We start from the raw sequence: 17,882 nt of genomic DNA, 5'->3' as shown, positions 1-17,882 counted from the left end.
ATTGTGTGCAAATGCAGCCTGCAATTTTTCTTATAATGTCTAGTTTTCAAAGCAGTTTTTTGTATGCTGGCTGCCTTTTGTCTTGTTCTTTAGGAATAATTGGGCCTCATTTGCTAACATTTGCATGGAAATGTTCCTACCCTGTGCAAAATAAAAAACAACACCTCCAGGTGAAGCAAAGAAAGTGGAAAATGTCTCTCTTTGAAAAAAACTTGCCCAACAAACTGTAGAAAACATTCCTTCTGAAACAGATTGTTGGACCACATTTTTGAAAGAAGGATGTCTTTTCAAAAACCTGTTTCAGCAAGAATTTTTTTCTCATTAAGTAGGTCAGAGTCTGTATCTTTGGGTCTTTAAAAGGCAGGAGGCTACAGAATTCTCTAATCTGTTTTCAGAGCCGAGCTGTTGCTTTCCAAACCTGCAACTGCTGTGATTCCTCCAATAACTGAGACGATGGCGAACAGTGAGTATAAAATATATATTTATATGTTTGAATTATCAATATATATAAATGACAGTACATTTAGAACAGATACAGTTTGTCTGAAATTACATAAAAGGTGGACATAAAGTCCAGATTTTACATTTTTGGTTAAAATGTTCATCAGTACAGAGGAGAGATCTTGGGGGTTCTGTCATGGTCTGAGGCTGCATTTTAGCCACTGATGTTAGCATTTTTGGAATTATGAAAAACAAACAAATGGCAGCCTGGCTGCCTCAGGAATTTAAACACGAGTCTCTAAAATTAAGTACTACTACTATTTTTAATAATAATAACAATATTAACTACAGTTATTGTTGTTATTGCCAAAACACTATAAACCATAAAATGCTCAGAATTACAATAAAAAGCATAAAGAAAACAAAATATTATCACTTAGAGAAAGCACAGCCACCCTTTGGAGGACTTATTTCAGCCGCTACGCAAAGCTGGTGACCACTGGTCAGATCGACCAGTAAATCAACAGCTTTACTTTTACACTGAGCTCTCTCTTCACCACAACAGACCAGCACATGGTCACATGGTCACATCTGCATCACTGCAGCTGTGACCATGAAACATTTGTCAATTGAAACATATTCCATGATCTCTTATCTTATCTCAACAAGGCTGTTGGTTCCAAACAATTCTGATTTATTGACATACACACGAGGGTGAAAACAAAAATTTCATAAATCTGACAGTATTTTTATGTCGTGGCCTATTTTTAGTTTAGAAATTGGGGTGGGGCAGTGTACATATGTAACAAAGCTATTGGTTCCAAGCAATTTAAATTTACTGACATATGCACTGTGCTGAGAACAAAATATATGGGTACGCATGTTTCATAAATCTGATAGTATTTTTGTGTGCTGGGATTTTTTATATTTATTTTCATTTTTTGCACAGGGTAAGAATGTTAGCAAATGAGGCCCAATTATTCATAATGCACTACCAATGCAGTGTGATGACAAAGAACAGGACAAAAGGCAGCCAGCATACAAAAATGAGCTTGTCTTTCAAGAAGCTCGAAGAGATATTCCTGAACACTATTTGGAGACATTATAAAAAAGATTGCAGGCTGTGTTGATGTTCAAGGTCATTAGAGTTGTGCAAACTCTTTTTGCAGTATATCGTCTATTTCCATGTACGTTTGCACACAATTCAATGCACATATTTCCCTTTTTCCTAGCTAAACATAAAGAAACTACAGGTAGCTCAATGCTTTCACACAGTACTACTGTATTATTAGTCCACCAAGAGAAAAAGATGCATTGATAAAAAAAAAAATTGATTGAAGCCTTTTGTGCTTGGCTTTCATCAGCAGGTGTTTATCTGGAGGGCATCAGGCTTAAAGCCATAGGTGTGGTGTCTGCTTCATTTTCACTTTTTCAGAGATTTTTCCTGACAGTTAAAGTTTGCAGTCAGACAAGAATCGAGATGAGTTTGATATTCTGTGAATGAATACCAGACAACAAACAACCATATCACCAAACCAGCCGTACACCAACTACTTAAGGTCAAACCACCAGTAGCACCAGGATCAGGGAGGGACAGCTATGTGCTCCGACCAGTTGGTGGTGACGGGAGAAATGAAAGTTCACCGGGGTTGATTTAAAAGTGGAATTTAGTAATTAGTGAATATTGATTGCTAATCATTGATTCTCTAAAAAAAAAAAAAACATCTTGTTCTCACAGATGTTTGAAAATAGTTGAAAATTATTAACTCTTTTATAAACTTTCATTTTTTCACAGTTTTCAAAAGCCCACAATATGTGAAAGTGGCACTAACAGGAAGTAAATAACAACTTAAAAAGAGGTCATTGCAGAGGAATTTATGATCAAAACTGAGATATTTGAGATAATTTGAATATTTTTGAATCCTAGAAGAGTTAAAAACAGTAAGATAGGAAACCTGTGACTCAAATGTCATCACTACCATTTCTGAATTATAACTTCCTGTAAAACTTCAAGCTTGCCAGTTAACAAAGGCTTTTCATGTCATACTTATAGTTGCTTTTGTGGCTCTCTAAGATAATTACATTTGTACTCATGTTGTGTTTTTTGTTGCAGGAATTAACAAGGTGAATTTTCACTGCGTGACTAACAACACTGCTCATCGCACCATTGAAATTACAAGAAAGCAGCTGATTGTTAGGCGTGGCCAGCCCTTCCTGCTGACCCTGGAAATGGTGCAGCCTTTCAGTGTCAGAGACACACTCCTGCTCACTGTGGAGACAGGTAGCCACTTGAACTGGTTTTAAAAGCCAATTTTTCTGCCACGCTGTTTGTCATCACATCACATGCTTCAAAACATTAAAATAGTCCACTGATAAATAACTATTTACAATATAATGTTTAAAAGTTCTTAATATGGTAAAGTGTCCATACAGGAGTTAAATAACATATTTGAACTCAACAATTAACATAACACATTTGTAACTCTACAAAATCACCTGTTGATGTCCTCCAGCTTATTGGCAGTCTATTATGGTTAGGCTCTGGTTAACAACCATTGCCTAATCATAGTCCTCAGTGACCTGGTGGAAGTAAAGAGGTTAAGTAGAGTTTTTTGAAGAAAACAACAAAATAAAACTGATTGATCCCTGAAATGTAACAAGTGCTCTTCCCCACTTCTTCCTTACTTCAGGTTCTGCTCCATCAGAAAGACATGGAACACGTTCTCAGTTTGGTAACCCGTCTGCCAAATATACCAGTGATGCCAAGGCAATATGGAAGTATGAGATTGACAGGAGTGCTGTCCTGGAGATGGGCATTGTGGCTCTCTCTGTGACCCCACCAACTGACGCTCCTGTGGGGAAATACTCCCTGTCTGCAATGACACATGGTGAAACAAGAAATCTGGGAACTTTGGTGGTGCTCTTCAACCCCTGGTACTCTGGTAAGAAGCAAAGTTTTAGTCCTGATAAGTAAAACAAAAGAAAAAGAAAAAAGACAGACAATCTGTAACTAATAGAAGTTATTATCTATAGATAGAGGTTTTTGTTGTGTTTTTGATATATGAACTTACCATAAAAGCTGAGTCATTCTGCTAATAAATTTGCTAAGGATGCTTGCATTATATTTGCATGTGTCTGCAGATGACTGGGTGTATCTTCCTGATGACAGAGAAAGACAAGAATATGTGATGAATGAAGAGGGAACCGTCTACACAGGAACATCACACTACATAGGTTCACAGCCCTGGATCTTTGGACAGGTCAGCACCAGAGTGCTGCCATGCTTATGCTGCCATATTTGGCCAGTATTCTGAAGGTTACGCAAAATTGAATGTTAGTTACAACAAAGTGATTTATATGAGAAACAGGAAGATTAGCTAGTCAATTATCTGTCAGTTTTGTACTTTCCCTAAACCTGTAACAATTAGTAATATGAGTGAAGCAAGAAAGCTGAAAATATATTTGGAAATTAGCTGAAGCACATAGTCATGTGAAAACTTCAAAGGACTGTATACAGCATAATGAAAAACTTAAGTAAATCCAATGATTTGACAGCTTCTAGAACCTACTTTAACAGCAATACACAGAGTTTTGTTTTCTGCATGGCTTTATGACTTTCTTAACCCACTGTACTGACAGTTGATATGAGGTTTTTGTGCTAATATGTTCTGTTTGGTTTTTCTCCAAAGATCGTTCTGGCCAAACATTTGCACTTTGGTATCATCTGTCTTCTTCTTCCAGAAGTCTTGTGATTTGTTGAGCTGCACTGCGATGTTGTTTTGAGAGAAAAGAGGCTTTCTCCTGGCAGCTCAGACTTGTTCACTCTTTTTCTAATTGTACTGTAGAGAACATCAAGATGTAACATGCTAACTGAGGCCTGTAGAATACCTCTGGGATTTTTCCAGGTATCCTGAGTATTGGATGGTCTGATCTTAGGGTGAATTTTCAGCAACATAAAGTTATAAGAATATAACCAGATAATTATTTAGAGAAACCAAAATCATTAAAACCAGAAGAAAGTAAATGGTAAATGGCCTGTATTTATATAGCGCTTTACTAGTCCCTAAGGACCCCAAAGCGCTTTACATATCCAGTCATCCACCCATTCACACACACATTCACACACTGGTGATGGCAAGCTACATTGTAGCCACAGCCACCCTGGGGCGCACTGACAGAGGCGAGGCTGCCGGACACTGGCGCCACCGGGCCCTCTGACCACCACCAGTAGGCTACGGGTGAAGTGTCTTGCCCAAGGACACAACGACCAAGACTGTCCAAGCCGGGGCTCAAACCGGCAACCTTCCGATTACAAGGCGAACTCCCAACTCTTGAGCCACAATCGCCACAATCAGTAGAATAATTGAATTTGATTGTTTTGTGTTTTTTCACTTTTTAAAATCATTTTAGGCTCTTTATCTTCCTATTTAAAGGGCTTTGAGACAGTTTTTGTTATGATTTGACGCTAGATTTTTTAAGACTTGATTTGAATTTGAATATGACATAAATACACTAAAAAACCTGGTCTGCGCTTCCACAGGCCCCCGCTGGTTTAGAGACTTATTCCTCATGAAGAAAGCAAGACAATGACAGAACCGGGTTTTACATGCTAGCAAGGGAGGCTGTTGGAACCAGGCTCTTGGAGCTAAACGCTCCTCACCTGTCTCCTAGCCAGCATCAAATAAACAGCCTTCCTTGCTGCCTTTCATTGAAAACAGTTACAGTACACACAAGCACCACCCATTGTAAAAGCCCCCTATGGTTCTAAAAGATAAGGCACTATGTGTGTGCACGTGTAAGCACGTGTGTGTATGTGTGTGTATGCATGTGAGTGTGTGTGTTTGTGTTTGGGGGTGCGTTTGTGTGACCTCCTGCTTATCAAAAGGGTAATAAAAGCAGGAAGCTTACTAACCAAGAAAACAAAACCCTCACATAGATGTCCCTATAATAAAACACTACAGCCTCACCCACCATTTAACAGGCTGGAGAGGTGGTCAGAGACAAAGGAATGTCTTTGATCATACAGTTTGAACTAAGACTTACAAATTTAAATAACACAATGACAACATTTAATAATTTGACTCTAACATGATGTTGTGACTTTTCTGCTGATTACAGGTGACTTCTTTTATCAGACTAACAATATTATTGATGTTTCCATGATGCAGTCACTGGAAGGCAATTGTCAATAATTTTCGATGTAAAAGTTAAAATTATTGATGTTGGTCCAAAATAGTAATTATACAGCAATACGCACCAGTAGCATATTCTGTTAGAAATCCACATTACTTTTATTTTTCTACAAGAGAATTAAGAACGTTAAAGTGTGCTGTTTAATTTGAAGAATATTTGATACACCGTGTCATGACAAAAGTGGCCTTTGAGCTTTTGACTGGTCACAAATTCATGACAAAGATCCCTAAGCTTACAGCCAGATTAATAATACATTCTTTCCTGCAATTGGTATTGTAGCTCTAACTTGTGCTTCTTACCCAGTTCGAGGAGGAAATGGTTGACATTTGTCTCAAGATATTGGATGCCAACCTCAAACACAGAAAAGACCCAGCTGGTGACACCTCTGCTCGTTGTAACCCCGTCTATGTTAGCCGTGTGATCAGTGCCATGGTAGGACCTAAATTCACGTGCATTACAATTTACATTTAACACTTCATTTAAAAACTTACAAGTTAAGTTTTTAATGCTACCTGTTGTAACAATAATAATAATAATATAAACCAAATTTACTCTTGTGCAACCAATGGATGAGCAAGAATGGAGCATTTGTCTGATTTGCAGGTCAATTCCAATGATGATGAAGGTGTACTAGTGGGACGCTGGGATGGAAACTATAATGATGGATGCAGCCCCACCTGCTGGACTAGTAGTGTTAGCATCCTTCAGCGCTGGTTTCAAAACCGCTGCTATCCTGTCAAGTACGGACAGTGCTGGGTGTTCGCTGCTGTAATGTGTACAGGTACTGTGGTTACTGTGTTGTTTTTGTGTGGCAGAGTATTGCCATGAACTTTAAGCAAGACCGAGACGTCATTTGACTTGATCATTTTGTTGTCTGTGATTTCAGTGATGCGATTCTTTGGTATTCCATGCCGTGTCGTCACCAACTTTCAATCTGCTCATGACTCAAACAATAGCCTCACTATTGATGAATATTATGATGACTATGGAGTCCGTAGCAAGGAGGCCTCTGAAAGTGTCTGGTAAGACATTCAGACAGTCAGTCAGATGTGCAAGTAAAATGAAAACTTTATTATTGTTTTCTTGCTGTTTGAGTTTTGAGGCCTGACTTGAAAAGGAACAAGAACGTCTGTTAAAGTTACATATTGATAATACTAATGACATATTTTCACACAGACAGAGCTATTATATTATGCAATTTAAAAACCTCAGAGATATAAACTGGAAAGCTCACCTTTCTTGTGCAGGAACTTCCATGTGTGGGTGGAAGGATGGATGAAACGACCAGACCTCATGAAAGGTGGTATCTATGATGGCTGGCAGGTCTTGGATCCCACTCCACAGGAAAAAAGTGAAGGTAAAAACTATTTAGTTTTTATTTAGAAATGAATGCACTGAGACAGATGCACAAATGAATGATTCCAATGAGAAGTACAAACAATTATTTTGTTGGTTCTTTAAAAAAGTTTTTGTTAAATTTGTAAAAGTCCAGCTTTGCTTTTGCTGCTCCAGGTGTATTCTGCTGTGGTCCAGCCCCAGTCAACGCTATCCTACGTGGTGACACAGACGTCAAGTATGATGTACCATTTGTCTACGCTGAGGTCAACGCTGACATTGTCAAATGGATGGTCTGTACCAGTGTTATAAAATAACCAGCTGTATACTATACAGTCTGTCTATACAATCTGTATTTCTACCTTTTATCTGAAGAATTAACTCTTTCAGCTCTTTTAAACTCAGTTTTAACCTTAATCCTAACCTTAAAAGATCTGGTACCTACCATTTTTATCAAGTTTCCCTATTATATGTTATTGTTATTGACACGTCTTCCACAGAGGAAGCAGATTCAGGGGATGATGGAAATGACCTGTTCATCACCGGGAGTAAGGTCACTGAGGCAGTTAAACAACAACCTGGTGGCAGGGTCCCTGGGATGGATGAGGTTCACCCTGAGTTCCCGAAGGTTCTGGATGTTGTAGGGCTGTTTTGGTCAACACGCCTCAACAATAGAGATCAGAGTACTTCTGGATTAACAGACTGGTGTGGTGGTTCCCATCATCAAGAAGGGGAGCAGAGGGTGTGCTACAACTGTAGAAGGATCACACTCCTCAGCCTCTGCTAGAAAGTCTATGCCAAGGTGCTGGAAAGGAGTGTCTGTCCGTTAGTTGAATCTCGGATACAGAAGGAAAAATATGTTTTTCATTCAATTCAATTCAATTTATACAGCAAGTTTAGTTACAGCACTTTCAGAAAGACATCTACTGTGATGAAGTCTACTCCCCACTGCTGTGTAATCAATTATTGTAAATTTAAACAGTGTTCAGGAAACACTGTTAAATGTTCAGTTTTTATGCCATATGTTAAAACAAGATCTAGAGTGTGATTAAAGTGGTGGGTGGGTTCTTTTACATTTTGAGAGAAACCAATTGAGTCTAATAACAGATTAAATGCCATGTTGAGGCTGTCATTTTTAGCATCTACATGGATGTTAAAATCACCCACAATAATTATTTTATCTGAGCTCAGAACTAAATTAGATAAAAACTCTGAGAAATCAGAGAGAAACTCTGTGTAAGGCCCAGGTGGACGATAGATGATAACAAGTAAGACTGGTTTCTGAGTTTTACAGCTGGGGTGGACAATGTTAAGCATCAGGCTTTCAAATGAATTAAAAGTCTGTCTTGGTTTTTCGTTGATTAATAGGCTGGTGTGAAAAATTGCTGCCACACCGCCCCCTCGGCCTGTTCTTTGAGATATCCGGAAGTTAGAATGACTCGGGGTGTTGATTCATTTATTCAATTCATTTATTCAGTTCAATTATTAAGTCATGTACTAACAGAGACTTGGAGGAGAGAGACCTAATATTTAATAATCCACATTTCACTGTTTTACTCTTTGGTTCAGATGTGGATACTGTATTGTTCTTTCTTTGTAATTGTTTATGTTTAAGTTGTTTGTTGCTGGTTTTTAGTTTGTTTTTTGTCTGTTTGGGAGCTGACACAGTCTCTATGGAGATGGAGGAGAGAAGCTGCAGAGAGGCGTGTAAGACTGCAACTCTGCTTCCTGGTCCCAACTCTGGATAGTCATATTTTGAAGGGTTTAATAAATTTGTCCATATTTCTAGAAATGAGAGCTGCTCCATCCAAAGTGGGATGGATGCCGTCTCTCCTAACAAGACCAGGTTTCCTCTGGAAGGTTTGCCAATTATCTATGAAGCCCACATCGTTTCTGAGACACCACTCAGACAGCCAGCAATTTAAGGAGAACATGCGGCTAAATATGTCACTCCTGGTCTGATTGGGGAGGGGACCAGAGAAAACTACAATATTGGTTCAATATTGGTTTTAGTGACCTCTGATTGGCGTAACCGGGTGTCATTACTGCCGACGTGAATTATAATTTTACTGAATTTACGTTTACTCTTAGCCAGCAGTTTTAAATTTCCTCCAATGTCTCCTGCTCTGGCACCTGGAAGAAAAATGACTATGGTTGCCGGTGTCTCTAGCTTCATGCCTCAGAACAGAATCACCAATTACCAGAGTTTGACCACCTGTGGGTGTGTCGCTGAATCGGGAAAAGCAGGTAGACACATGAACAGCTTGGTGGTGTTCAGTGATCCTGGCCTCCAGACCTGCAAATTGGCTACATTTGTTACAAGTATCATTACTGCCAAGCAGTAACTAAACATCTGACACAATGAGCAGGAAAGTGCAGGAGGAACAGGTGAAGAGGCCATGCTGCTAGCGACTCGGCTACAAGCTAAGCAAGTGAAACCCTAAAGACACAGCGAGTGAATACTTGGACTCTAAATTGCTTCGAATGAAGCATGTGAAGATTGCACTATGAAATAAGATTTCTTTGATTAAATTGCTACGCAGATAAACTACACAAAAACACCACTGTGTGTTTGAACACAACACAATACTCTACTGCAGAGAGCGCGAACACCAAGTTACAGCGCCACCCAAAGCATCTCACAAGGTTCATCCCTGTCACGGAACACTAGAGCAGCTCTTTACCCTGTCTCGTTCCCATTGGGTGTTGGACAGCCAGTGTTGCCCTTTGTCACCAATTCTGTTCATAATTTTTATGCACAGAATTTCTAGGCTTAGCGAAGTGGCAGAAGGCTTCCACTTGGGCAGACTCAAAATTTAATCTCTGTTTTTTGAGGATGATGTGGTTCTGTTGGCTTCATCAGGTGGTTGCCTCCAGCTCACACTGGAGTGGTTTGCAGCCAAGTGTTAAGCAGCGGGTTAGGTTGCTGCCCCCTGCGAAAATGGATGGATGTTGTTGTTAATTGACAAGATGTAAGACCATTAAGGAGCCCAATGTTCACTCTATATTTCTCTTGGCTACCCCTTCAAACTCATTCAACATCCCAAATGCAAACAGAGATCACACTTACATTGTCTACAATTTAATGGCGATAACTTCAACACAAAAGTTATTCTGACTGACAAACATAAGTGCAGATTTACCAGTGGCTTTAGCTTATTAAATTATGCAGTCCAGCACAAAGTATTGACAATTTTCTGTTTTGATGTTACTTTTCTCAGATCAGTACTAACGGTTCAAAGAAGAAAATGTACACTGACTCCATGTCAGTGGGTCAGAGCATCTCTACCAAGGCTGTTGACTCCTGGAAAAGGGTTGATATCACTTACAGCTACAAGCACAGGGAAGGTAAAACAAACATACAATGCTCATTTGCATTGCTCGTGTCAACTGGACATCAATAGCTTTATTATTTGGATAACTGTTTGGTAACATTCTAGTAGAACTGCTAAAGGCAGTTTCAGTTCAAATGATCCCAGACAACACAAACAAGTTTCTTATGTTTCCTAGCTCAGTTTGCTTACGATCTTGAGTTTATCAGTATTTCTAGTTTAGGTTTTCTTGGTTTTTATTTGATCCTGTTCATGTTTTTGTCTTGTTTCTATGGCATATATATGCCATTTTGTCTTGTGTCTCTCTGTCCTTCCCTGTTTCCCCAGTTAGGTCAGTCTCTTCTTCTGTGGCATGTCTCTGTGTGGCACTCTGTCTCTTGTCCCTGGCTCTCTGCCCCTCTCTCTCCTCCCTCTGTTCCCTGGGTTTCATCTGTCTGCATCTCAGAGTGTGTGTTTCTCCTACTTCCTGTTTCAGTTTGTCACTCTCTTATCATGTGTGTTCAATGTTCAGCTGTGCTTTACCTGTCTCATTGGTGGATTGTGTTCAGTCGTGTTCACCATGTGTCTTCTCTCTGTCCCAAATCCCTCCATCCCCCCGTCGGTGATCTCCCTCATTCTTCAGCTGTGTGTTCTGCCTGCTTGTCTAGTTTCCAGTAACTCCCAGTTCAGTTTTGTACATTCTATAGTTAATCAGTAAAGCTGCTTTTTGAGTTTAGTTTTGCCTCCAAGAGTCTGCATTTTGGGTCCCCCAATCATGCCCGCTTCACACAGCACATGCCATATTTCCCTACAGGCAGCGCAGAGGAGAGAGCCATCTTCAAACGTGCAGTCAGAATGAACTCAAAAGAAGGTCAAGGTGACATAGAAGAGGCACCCCAGTATGTTGAGATGAAAATCAAAGAGGTAAAACTCAAAATACAAGACTGGGAAAACTTTGTATCATTACAACATGATATAAATACAAGAATGTGTTGATTTGGTCAAAATTCATAATGCACGACAAGTAAAAAAAAACAAACAGTTGAAACAGTGTGAAATGGGATGGGGCCTTTAAGGAAATTATCTAAGAATTATCTAAGAATAGCAACTAGAAGCCTGGAAAGCTGCAGACTCATCACCATCCTGAATGAGGCCAATGACGGTGATATCATCTGCAAATTTTAGGAGTTTAACAGCCGAGTTCTTGGAGGCGCAGTCATTGATGTACAGCAGGAGCAATAGTGGTGAGAGGACCGAGTTTCAGAGGTGATCTCCCCCAGCCTCACTTGCTGCTTCCTGTCTGTCAGGAAGCTGGTGATCCACTGACAGGTAGCTGGTGACATGCTGAGCTGGGAGAGTTTGGAGGAGAGAAATTCAAGCACAATGGTATTAAAAGCCGAACTAAAGTAAACAAACAGGACCCTGGCATAAGTTCCTGGGCGGTCGAGATGTTGCAGGATGTTTGAGGCAAGGAGGGTGAAACTCCGTCTGGTACAGGGGCTTTCATGGACTTGGGGGTCAATGTCTGAAACAGTGTCGCGCATTGCAGGTACCAGTGGCAATAAAATCAAAACACTGCATCAAACGCTAGTATTTCCAGCACCGGTAATCATTAATTCTGCGGTTTTAATCCCTACTTGCATTTTATTTGCCCCAAAAACAGTTCTGTACAAAGACAGACTTGACGAAAAGGCAACAAAAAGTATGAGGAGAAAAAAAAATCAAAGGATTGAAACGGCCTGTGTGCCACTCGTACCCACAATCCTTTGCGGTTTTACCCCTGAATGACGTCACATTTTCAATCTCTATAGAGATTGGAAATGTGACGTCATTCTGGGGTAAAACCGCAAAGGATTGTGGGAAGTCGTGGGAAGAGGTACTAGCGCACGCAGGTTTTCAATTGAAATCGGTTACACAGCGATAAAAAGAAGCAAAAAATAGCAAGAAGCTGTTGTATTATTATCTGCAATAGCCGGTCGCATGTCAGCCACGGGAAGCCGACAGGTAAAGAGATCAGTTGATATCGGATTACGTCATTGAAGAGAAATTGTTCAAGCCATGTTTCCGAAGTAACAAAGAGCCGACGGATGGCCATCAGCCCATCTGCCAGGTCTTTGTTTGCTTCCACAGGGGGTGGGGAGTGTCTGTAGTCGGTGATTTCCTGCAGGCCCCTCTACACTGACGCAGGGTTGTTGGCTGAGAGCCATTCTTTCAGCTTCTGGGAGTAGATCCTTTTGGCTGCTTTGATCTCCCTGGTCAGTGTGTTCCTGGCCTGCTTGTACAGGGCCCTGTCACCACTTCTGTAGGAGTCCTTCTTGGCCTTACGAAGATGTTGGAGTTTAGGAGTGAACCATGGTTTATTGTTGTATGTGCAAAAGGTCTTAGTTGGCACACACACACACACACACACACACACACACACACACACACACATCTTCACAAAAACTGATGTATGATGTCACAGTGTCCGTCAGCTCATCCAGATGCTGAGATGCAGCTTCGAAAACAGTCCAATCAGTGCAGTCAAAACAGTCCTACAGTTCCTGCTTTGCTGCGTTAGTCCACTTCTTCACAGTTTTTAATACAGGCTTGGCATGTTTGAGTTGTTGCCTTTAAACTGCAATAAGATGGACCAGGCAGTGATCAGAATATCCCAAGGCTGCCTGGGGGACAGAGCGAAATCTGCCGGGCTTACAACTTCATCGGGTGGACCGTGAAGCGGAGCTCTCAGGGAAAACAAAGGGTGGTGGAGTCTGCTTCTACATCAACGAAGGTTGGTGTACTGATGTCGCAGTGTTACAGAAATACTGCTGCTCAAACCTGGAAACTTTTTTCATCAACTGCAAACCATTTTATTCACTGCAGGAGTTTTGTTCCTTCATGCTGGTTGGAGTTTGCATCCCTCCTCAGGCCAATGCAAACAACGCACTGGCTGACCAGATTACCACCCTTGAAAGAAAATTCCTGGATTCCTTCACAATTGTCCTTGGGGATTCTAACAGAGCAAATCTAAACCATGAACTTTCTAAATATAGACAGCATATAGACTGCCCCACCAGGTACAACATTATATTGGAGCACTGTTACACTACTTTAAGACAGTATCTGGGATTCGCTGGGAAGAGAGCGGAGAGTGTACATTCACGAGGTGAATGGAGGGGAGTGTTGTGCGGAATCCCGGCTGATGTTACACCCCTGAAAACAGGGGGAAAGAATCACGAGAGTGATTATAACTTGCGTCTCTCGTGCAGTCGTTTATTGCAGTGAGGAGAACGCGCGAAAGCCCCCTAGTGGAGAATAGAGACACTACAAATCGATCCCAGAAAAGGCTTACTAGCCGATCAGTGATGTATAGATTGCAGTTCTCTTAAGTAACATGAAAGCCATTAATATAACATGAAAAAATAACCTCTTAACCATTTTCTTACCATATTTACATTATTTGTCCTTATATGAACTGATATGAATTAGTATTAACTGAACAGTTTTATATGCAGTAGTCCTTCAACCTGTCACACTGATGTACAGGGTGGGCCATTTATATGGATACACCGTGGGAATGGTTGGTGATATTAAAGTCCTGTTTGTGGCACATTAGTATATGTGAGGGGACAAACTCCTCAAGATGGGTGGTGACCATGGTGGCCAATTAGATGTCGGCCATCTTGGATACAACTTTTGTTTTTTTTCAATAGGAAGAGGGTCATGTGACACATCAAATTTATTGGTAATGTCACAAGAAAAAGACTGGTGTGCTTGGTTTCAACATAACTTTCAATGTAACTTCAACACCAGGAGACCAAGGCGATAAATGGCCAGGACATTAGACTGAGGCTCAAGCTGAGCAGTAAGGATCACACCAATAAGGTGTTGTCTGTCCGTGTCAACGCTCAGGCCATGAGGTACAACGGCAATCCAGCGGACAACATCCTGAACAAAGTGCAGCACGTGACACTTCTGTCTGGACAAGGTCTGCAGTTCTTATCTTACAATTTTGGTCAGCATTGTAATTTATTTGAAAAGAAAAAAAAGAAATGATATAGATTTCTATGATTTGAGGCTGCTACTTCAAACTCCACCCCAAGTCTCAGAAATGAAAGAAATTAGAAAGAAACAAGAAATTAAAGTTTCCTGATGATACCATGAATCTCTGGATCAGTTCTCACATTCCTGCCTCTCACTGTATGTCCTACAGATGTGGCCATACCTATCCAGATCCCCTTTGCAGATTACAGTAAATATATGGTGAACTGCGACAGCATAAAGGTTTCAGCAGTGGCCAGTGACAGTGATGAATACTACCAGACTGAGACCAACATCACCCTAGAGCAACCAGTCATCTCCATGAAGGTCATTAAAATCCAAATTTTGTGTGTAATATAAGGAAGTGCGTGATTTTATAACACAGGAAGTGAAAGCAGATTCAAACTAATGTCATTACTTGGTAACAAAGTATGTGTTCATGGTATACGGTAGACTGGCTGTGTGGCATGGCCTTACAACGATAACTGCTGATTGGTTATTTGACAGTCAAAAAAGCGTCACCTGAACTCAGTTGATGAACAGGTTCTATGAGATTCTGAAAATTCTGGACTTTGTTCTATAATTTGCTGCACATTAATGCTGTACTATATCTGTGCTTCTTTTAGGTTTTGTATCCAGTCCATGTGAACCATGAAATGACATTGGAGGTGGAATTTAAAAACCCGCTCAATGAGAGGCTGAGGAACTGCTCCCTGACAGTCATTGGATGTGGCCTTTTTAAATCAGACTATATGCAAAGGTCAGTACTGAGACTTAACATACAATCTAACTCATTACAATCACAGGGTATAAGGAACAATGTGATTGTCTGGAGTTAATGATAATATTTCCCATCTTCAACCAGATGCTTTTTGTGAAACAGTAATTTGCTTTTTATGTGAGAGTTACAAAAACAAATATTGATTCTAGTCAGATTTCATTTCATCATCTCAGCGGTTCAATAATACTGGTTAAAAAAAACTCTTTATTTTCCTTGTACTCTGCCAGTTCACTCATTTTCATTTGGTTTAATATTGATGTTAATGCAGTAACCTCATTATGTAAAATATCTTTAAAACAACACTTTTAAACCATAAACTATTGATGCTTGTGTAAAGATGAAACAAATTCATGGAAATTTTCTCGTAACTTTAACTTATTTAATTCAAGCCATCGTTTGTCTGCCACGTGTCTGATATGTTGCCACAGAAAAAGAATTAAAAATCTTCAAAAAGGAAATAACGAGAGAAATAATCCATTAACTACTCATTTTTGTATACGTAGCCTTTTGTTTTGATTAAAGTTGTGTTTTTTCAAAGAATTGAAGTGGCCACAAAAGACTTTCAGATTTTGATTCATGCTGCATATTTTAGTGCTCCAAACAAATCTAAATTTTCTTTTTTTTCTCCAGTCTTCAAAAGAAAAGAAACATTTCTAACTTACAGTGCTATGTTGTTGGTAGTGCCACCAAGTGTTGTTCACCAATAAATAGTTCCAGCTCACAATTCCATTTTGCATAAAGATAAAAATAAAAAGAAACAGTATGCTAATCCTAATTACTGCTTACAGACTGCTTTTGTAAAGAGTTTAGCTAAAGCTAGGCAACCGTTTTCCTTTATTCCCCCCCCCAAGCTAAGTTGGCTTAACTAGCCTAGGTTCTCATCCAAACAGGGCTTGAAGTAAAATAAAAAATAATAATGTTTTTCTATTTACAGTGACCTGGGTGAGGTAGAGCCAAAGGCCACACTGAAGCTCAAGATTACCACGACTCCCTACAGAGCTGGACTGAAGACCGTGGTTGCTGACTTCGACTGCAGCAGCTTCAGAGACATAAAGAGCTCCTGCATCGTTGACGTTAAACCATGAAGCTCTGGTTTCATTTACAGCTCCCTCTGTGTTTCTGTTTCTTTATTTAGTTTAAACTGGGATAGATTAATCTACTACATCTTGTTATAACTATCATCCACAGTAACGTTACTATCCATAGTCAAGGTTTTGTTTGTTTTTTTTCCCACTGGCTGAGATATAATCAAGTAGATTTTTTATTTCAAAGATGCAAACTGCCCAACATTTTCGGGGATATGCTTTGGGACTAACAGTTACCATAATTAATAATAATTAATGAGTAATGTAATCATTTTAATAAAAGAAGAGGGAGAAAACCGATTTCCTGATATTGCTTTGTAGCTTTTCTCTGTTTGTGCATTAATTATTATTGGGTTTAAATGATTGTGGGAAAATTATGAAGCTGTATTTTGTAACATGTTATAAACATTTATCTCATCTCTGTAACAAATTTGAATATAACGGTGATGAACCGAAACAACATTTTAGGCTGGAAATTTCACTCCAGATTATACAACTAAAAGCTTGAGAGGGAAATGATCCACATTAGCAGAATAAAAAAATATTATGGAAATATTCTGGTGAGCAACAATTTGATCCCAGTGCTGTTTATGGACAGTCCAGTGCTAATAACAAATTATTGTCCTTTGAATGCAAATATCATATCTGTAGTTACCATTTAAAAAAAAAAGCATATTTAAATTCAAAGACCTCTGTGTGTAATCAAATACTCAAAAACAATGTAATGGGATATATTAAAAGTAACAACAAATAAAAACAGTGTTTCTCTTTATTGTCTTATATACATTCCTAATTCCCAGGATACATTCATGGCCTGTTCTGGGAACATCACTTTTTCCATAGTTTAATTAAAAATTAACAAACTGTGATGACGTTTCACTCAAACGCAAGTTTTTTTTTCTTTAAGGCTAGTACAACAATTTATCTGTTGGTAACCAATTAAAATAAAATATATTTTTGTCTTTGTCATGGTTTGCAGAGTGGCAGGCAGGAGGTAGGACCCAAAAGCAGGATTCATAAACGGGGAGTAAACCAGGGGCGGAGCGTGGGGGTGGCTTACTGGGCTTAAGCCCGGGTTGTTTTGTCAGAAGCCCGGGGTATTTTGGAGTGCAATTTTTTCATAGTTAGATGCCTGGCTGACAACTGTATAAAACAAAAAGTACACACAATATTCGAAGCACATAGTGCACACTGTGGGAATTTACGACTGTGCGTGAATCCCCCCTGATATTGGTATGATCCGAGCTCAGGCACTAAGCGACTGAGCGAGGGGGCGGGGCAGCTGCTGCCTGTGAGTGCGCTGTTGGGGAAACGGAGCCAGCCAACCATACTAAGGAGAGCTTAAGTTTGAGCAGGTACCAAAGAAAATCATTCGTACTGTACAAATAATGTAAATATGACGGTGTATCACAAAAGATTGATATCAAACTGATCACTTGACCCATATTACGTTACTTGCTCTTCAAGTGAATCAACAAATGGCGAAATGAAAAACCGAACAAATGCTATTTTTTTTAGAGTCTTAGCTTACATGTGTTTATTTCATATTTTCAGTTCTTACCCTCCCCGACTAAATCGGTTTCAGTTATGTACTGAAATATAAGAATGGACATTAGAATCAGAATCAGAATCAGAATCAGAATGGGGTTTATTGCCAAATGTTGAGCAGGTTTACAACATCAGGAAATTGCTGCGGTGCTTCAGTGCAAACAT

At 39.7% G+C, this 17,882-nt stretch overlaps 1 protein-coding gene across 1 annotated transcript; it reads left to right on the top strand.

Annotated features, from left to right (window-relative positions):
• The first annotated feature begins 329 nt into the window (after nt 1-329).
• On the top strand, nt 330-16,926 carry LOC113017188 (protein-glutamine gamma-glutamyltransferase 2-like). The gene is made up of 15 exons (XM_026160342.2): nt 330-463; nt 2,555-2,722; nt 3,132-3,383; nt 3,583-3,701; nt 5,938-6,066; nt 6,238-6,415; nt 6,521-6,656; nt 6,882-6,991; nt 7,147-7,262; nt 10,191-10,317; nt 11,095-11,204; nt 14,076-14,250; nt 14,476-14,630; nt 14,930-15,063; nt 16,019-16,926. Exons 1-15 carry the CDS (start codon nt 454-456, stop codon nt 16,167-16,169), a joined length of 2,070 nt encoding a protein of 689 aa, XP_026016127.2. The 5' UTR covers nt 330-453; the 3' UTR covers nt 16,170-16,926.
• Nucleotides 16,927-17,882: the final 956 nt, after the last annotated feature.

The sequence above is a fragment of the Astatotilapia calliptera genome, chromosome 3 (assembly GCF_964374335.1).
Source record: "Astatotilapia calliptera chromosome 3, fAstCal68.1, whole genome shotgun sequence".
Lineage (NCBI taxonomy): Eukaryota > Metazoa > Chordata > Actinopteri > Cichliformes > Cichlidae > Astatotilapia > Astatotilapia calliptera.
Note: the sequence above shows the minus strand (reverse complement) of the source record. Positions and strands in the feature narration are given on the sequence as shown.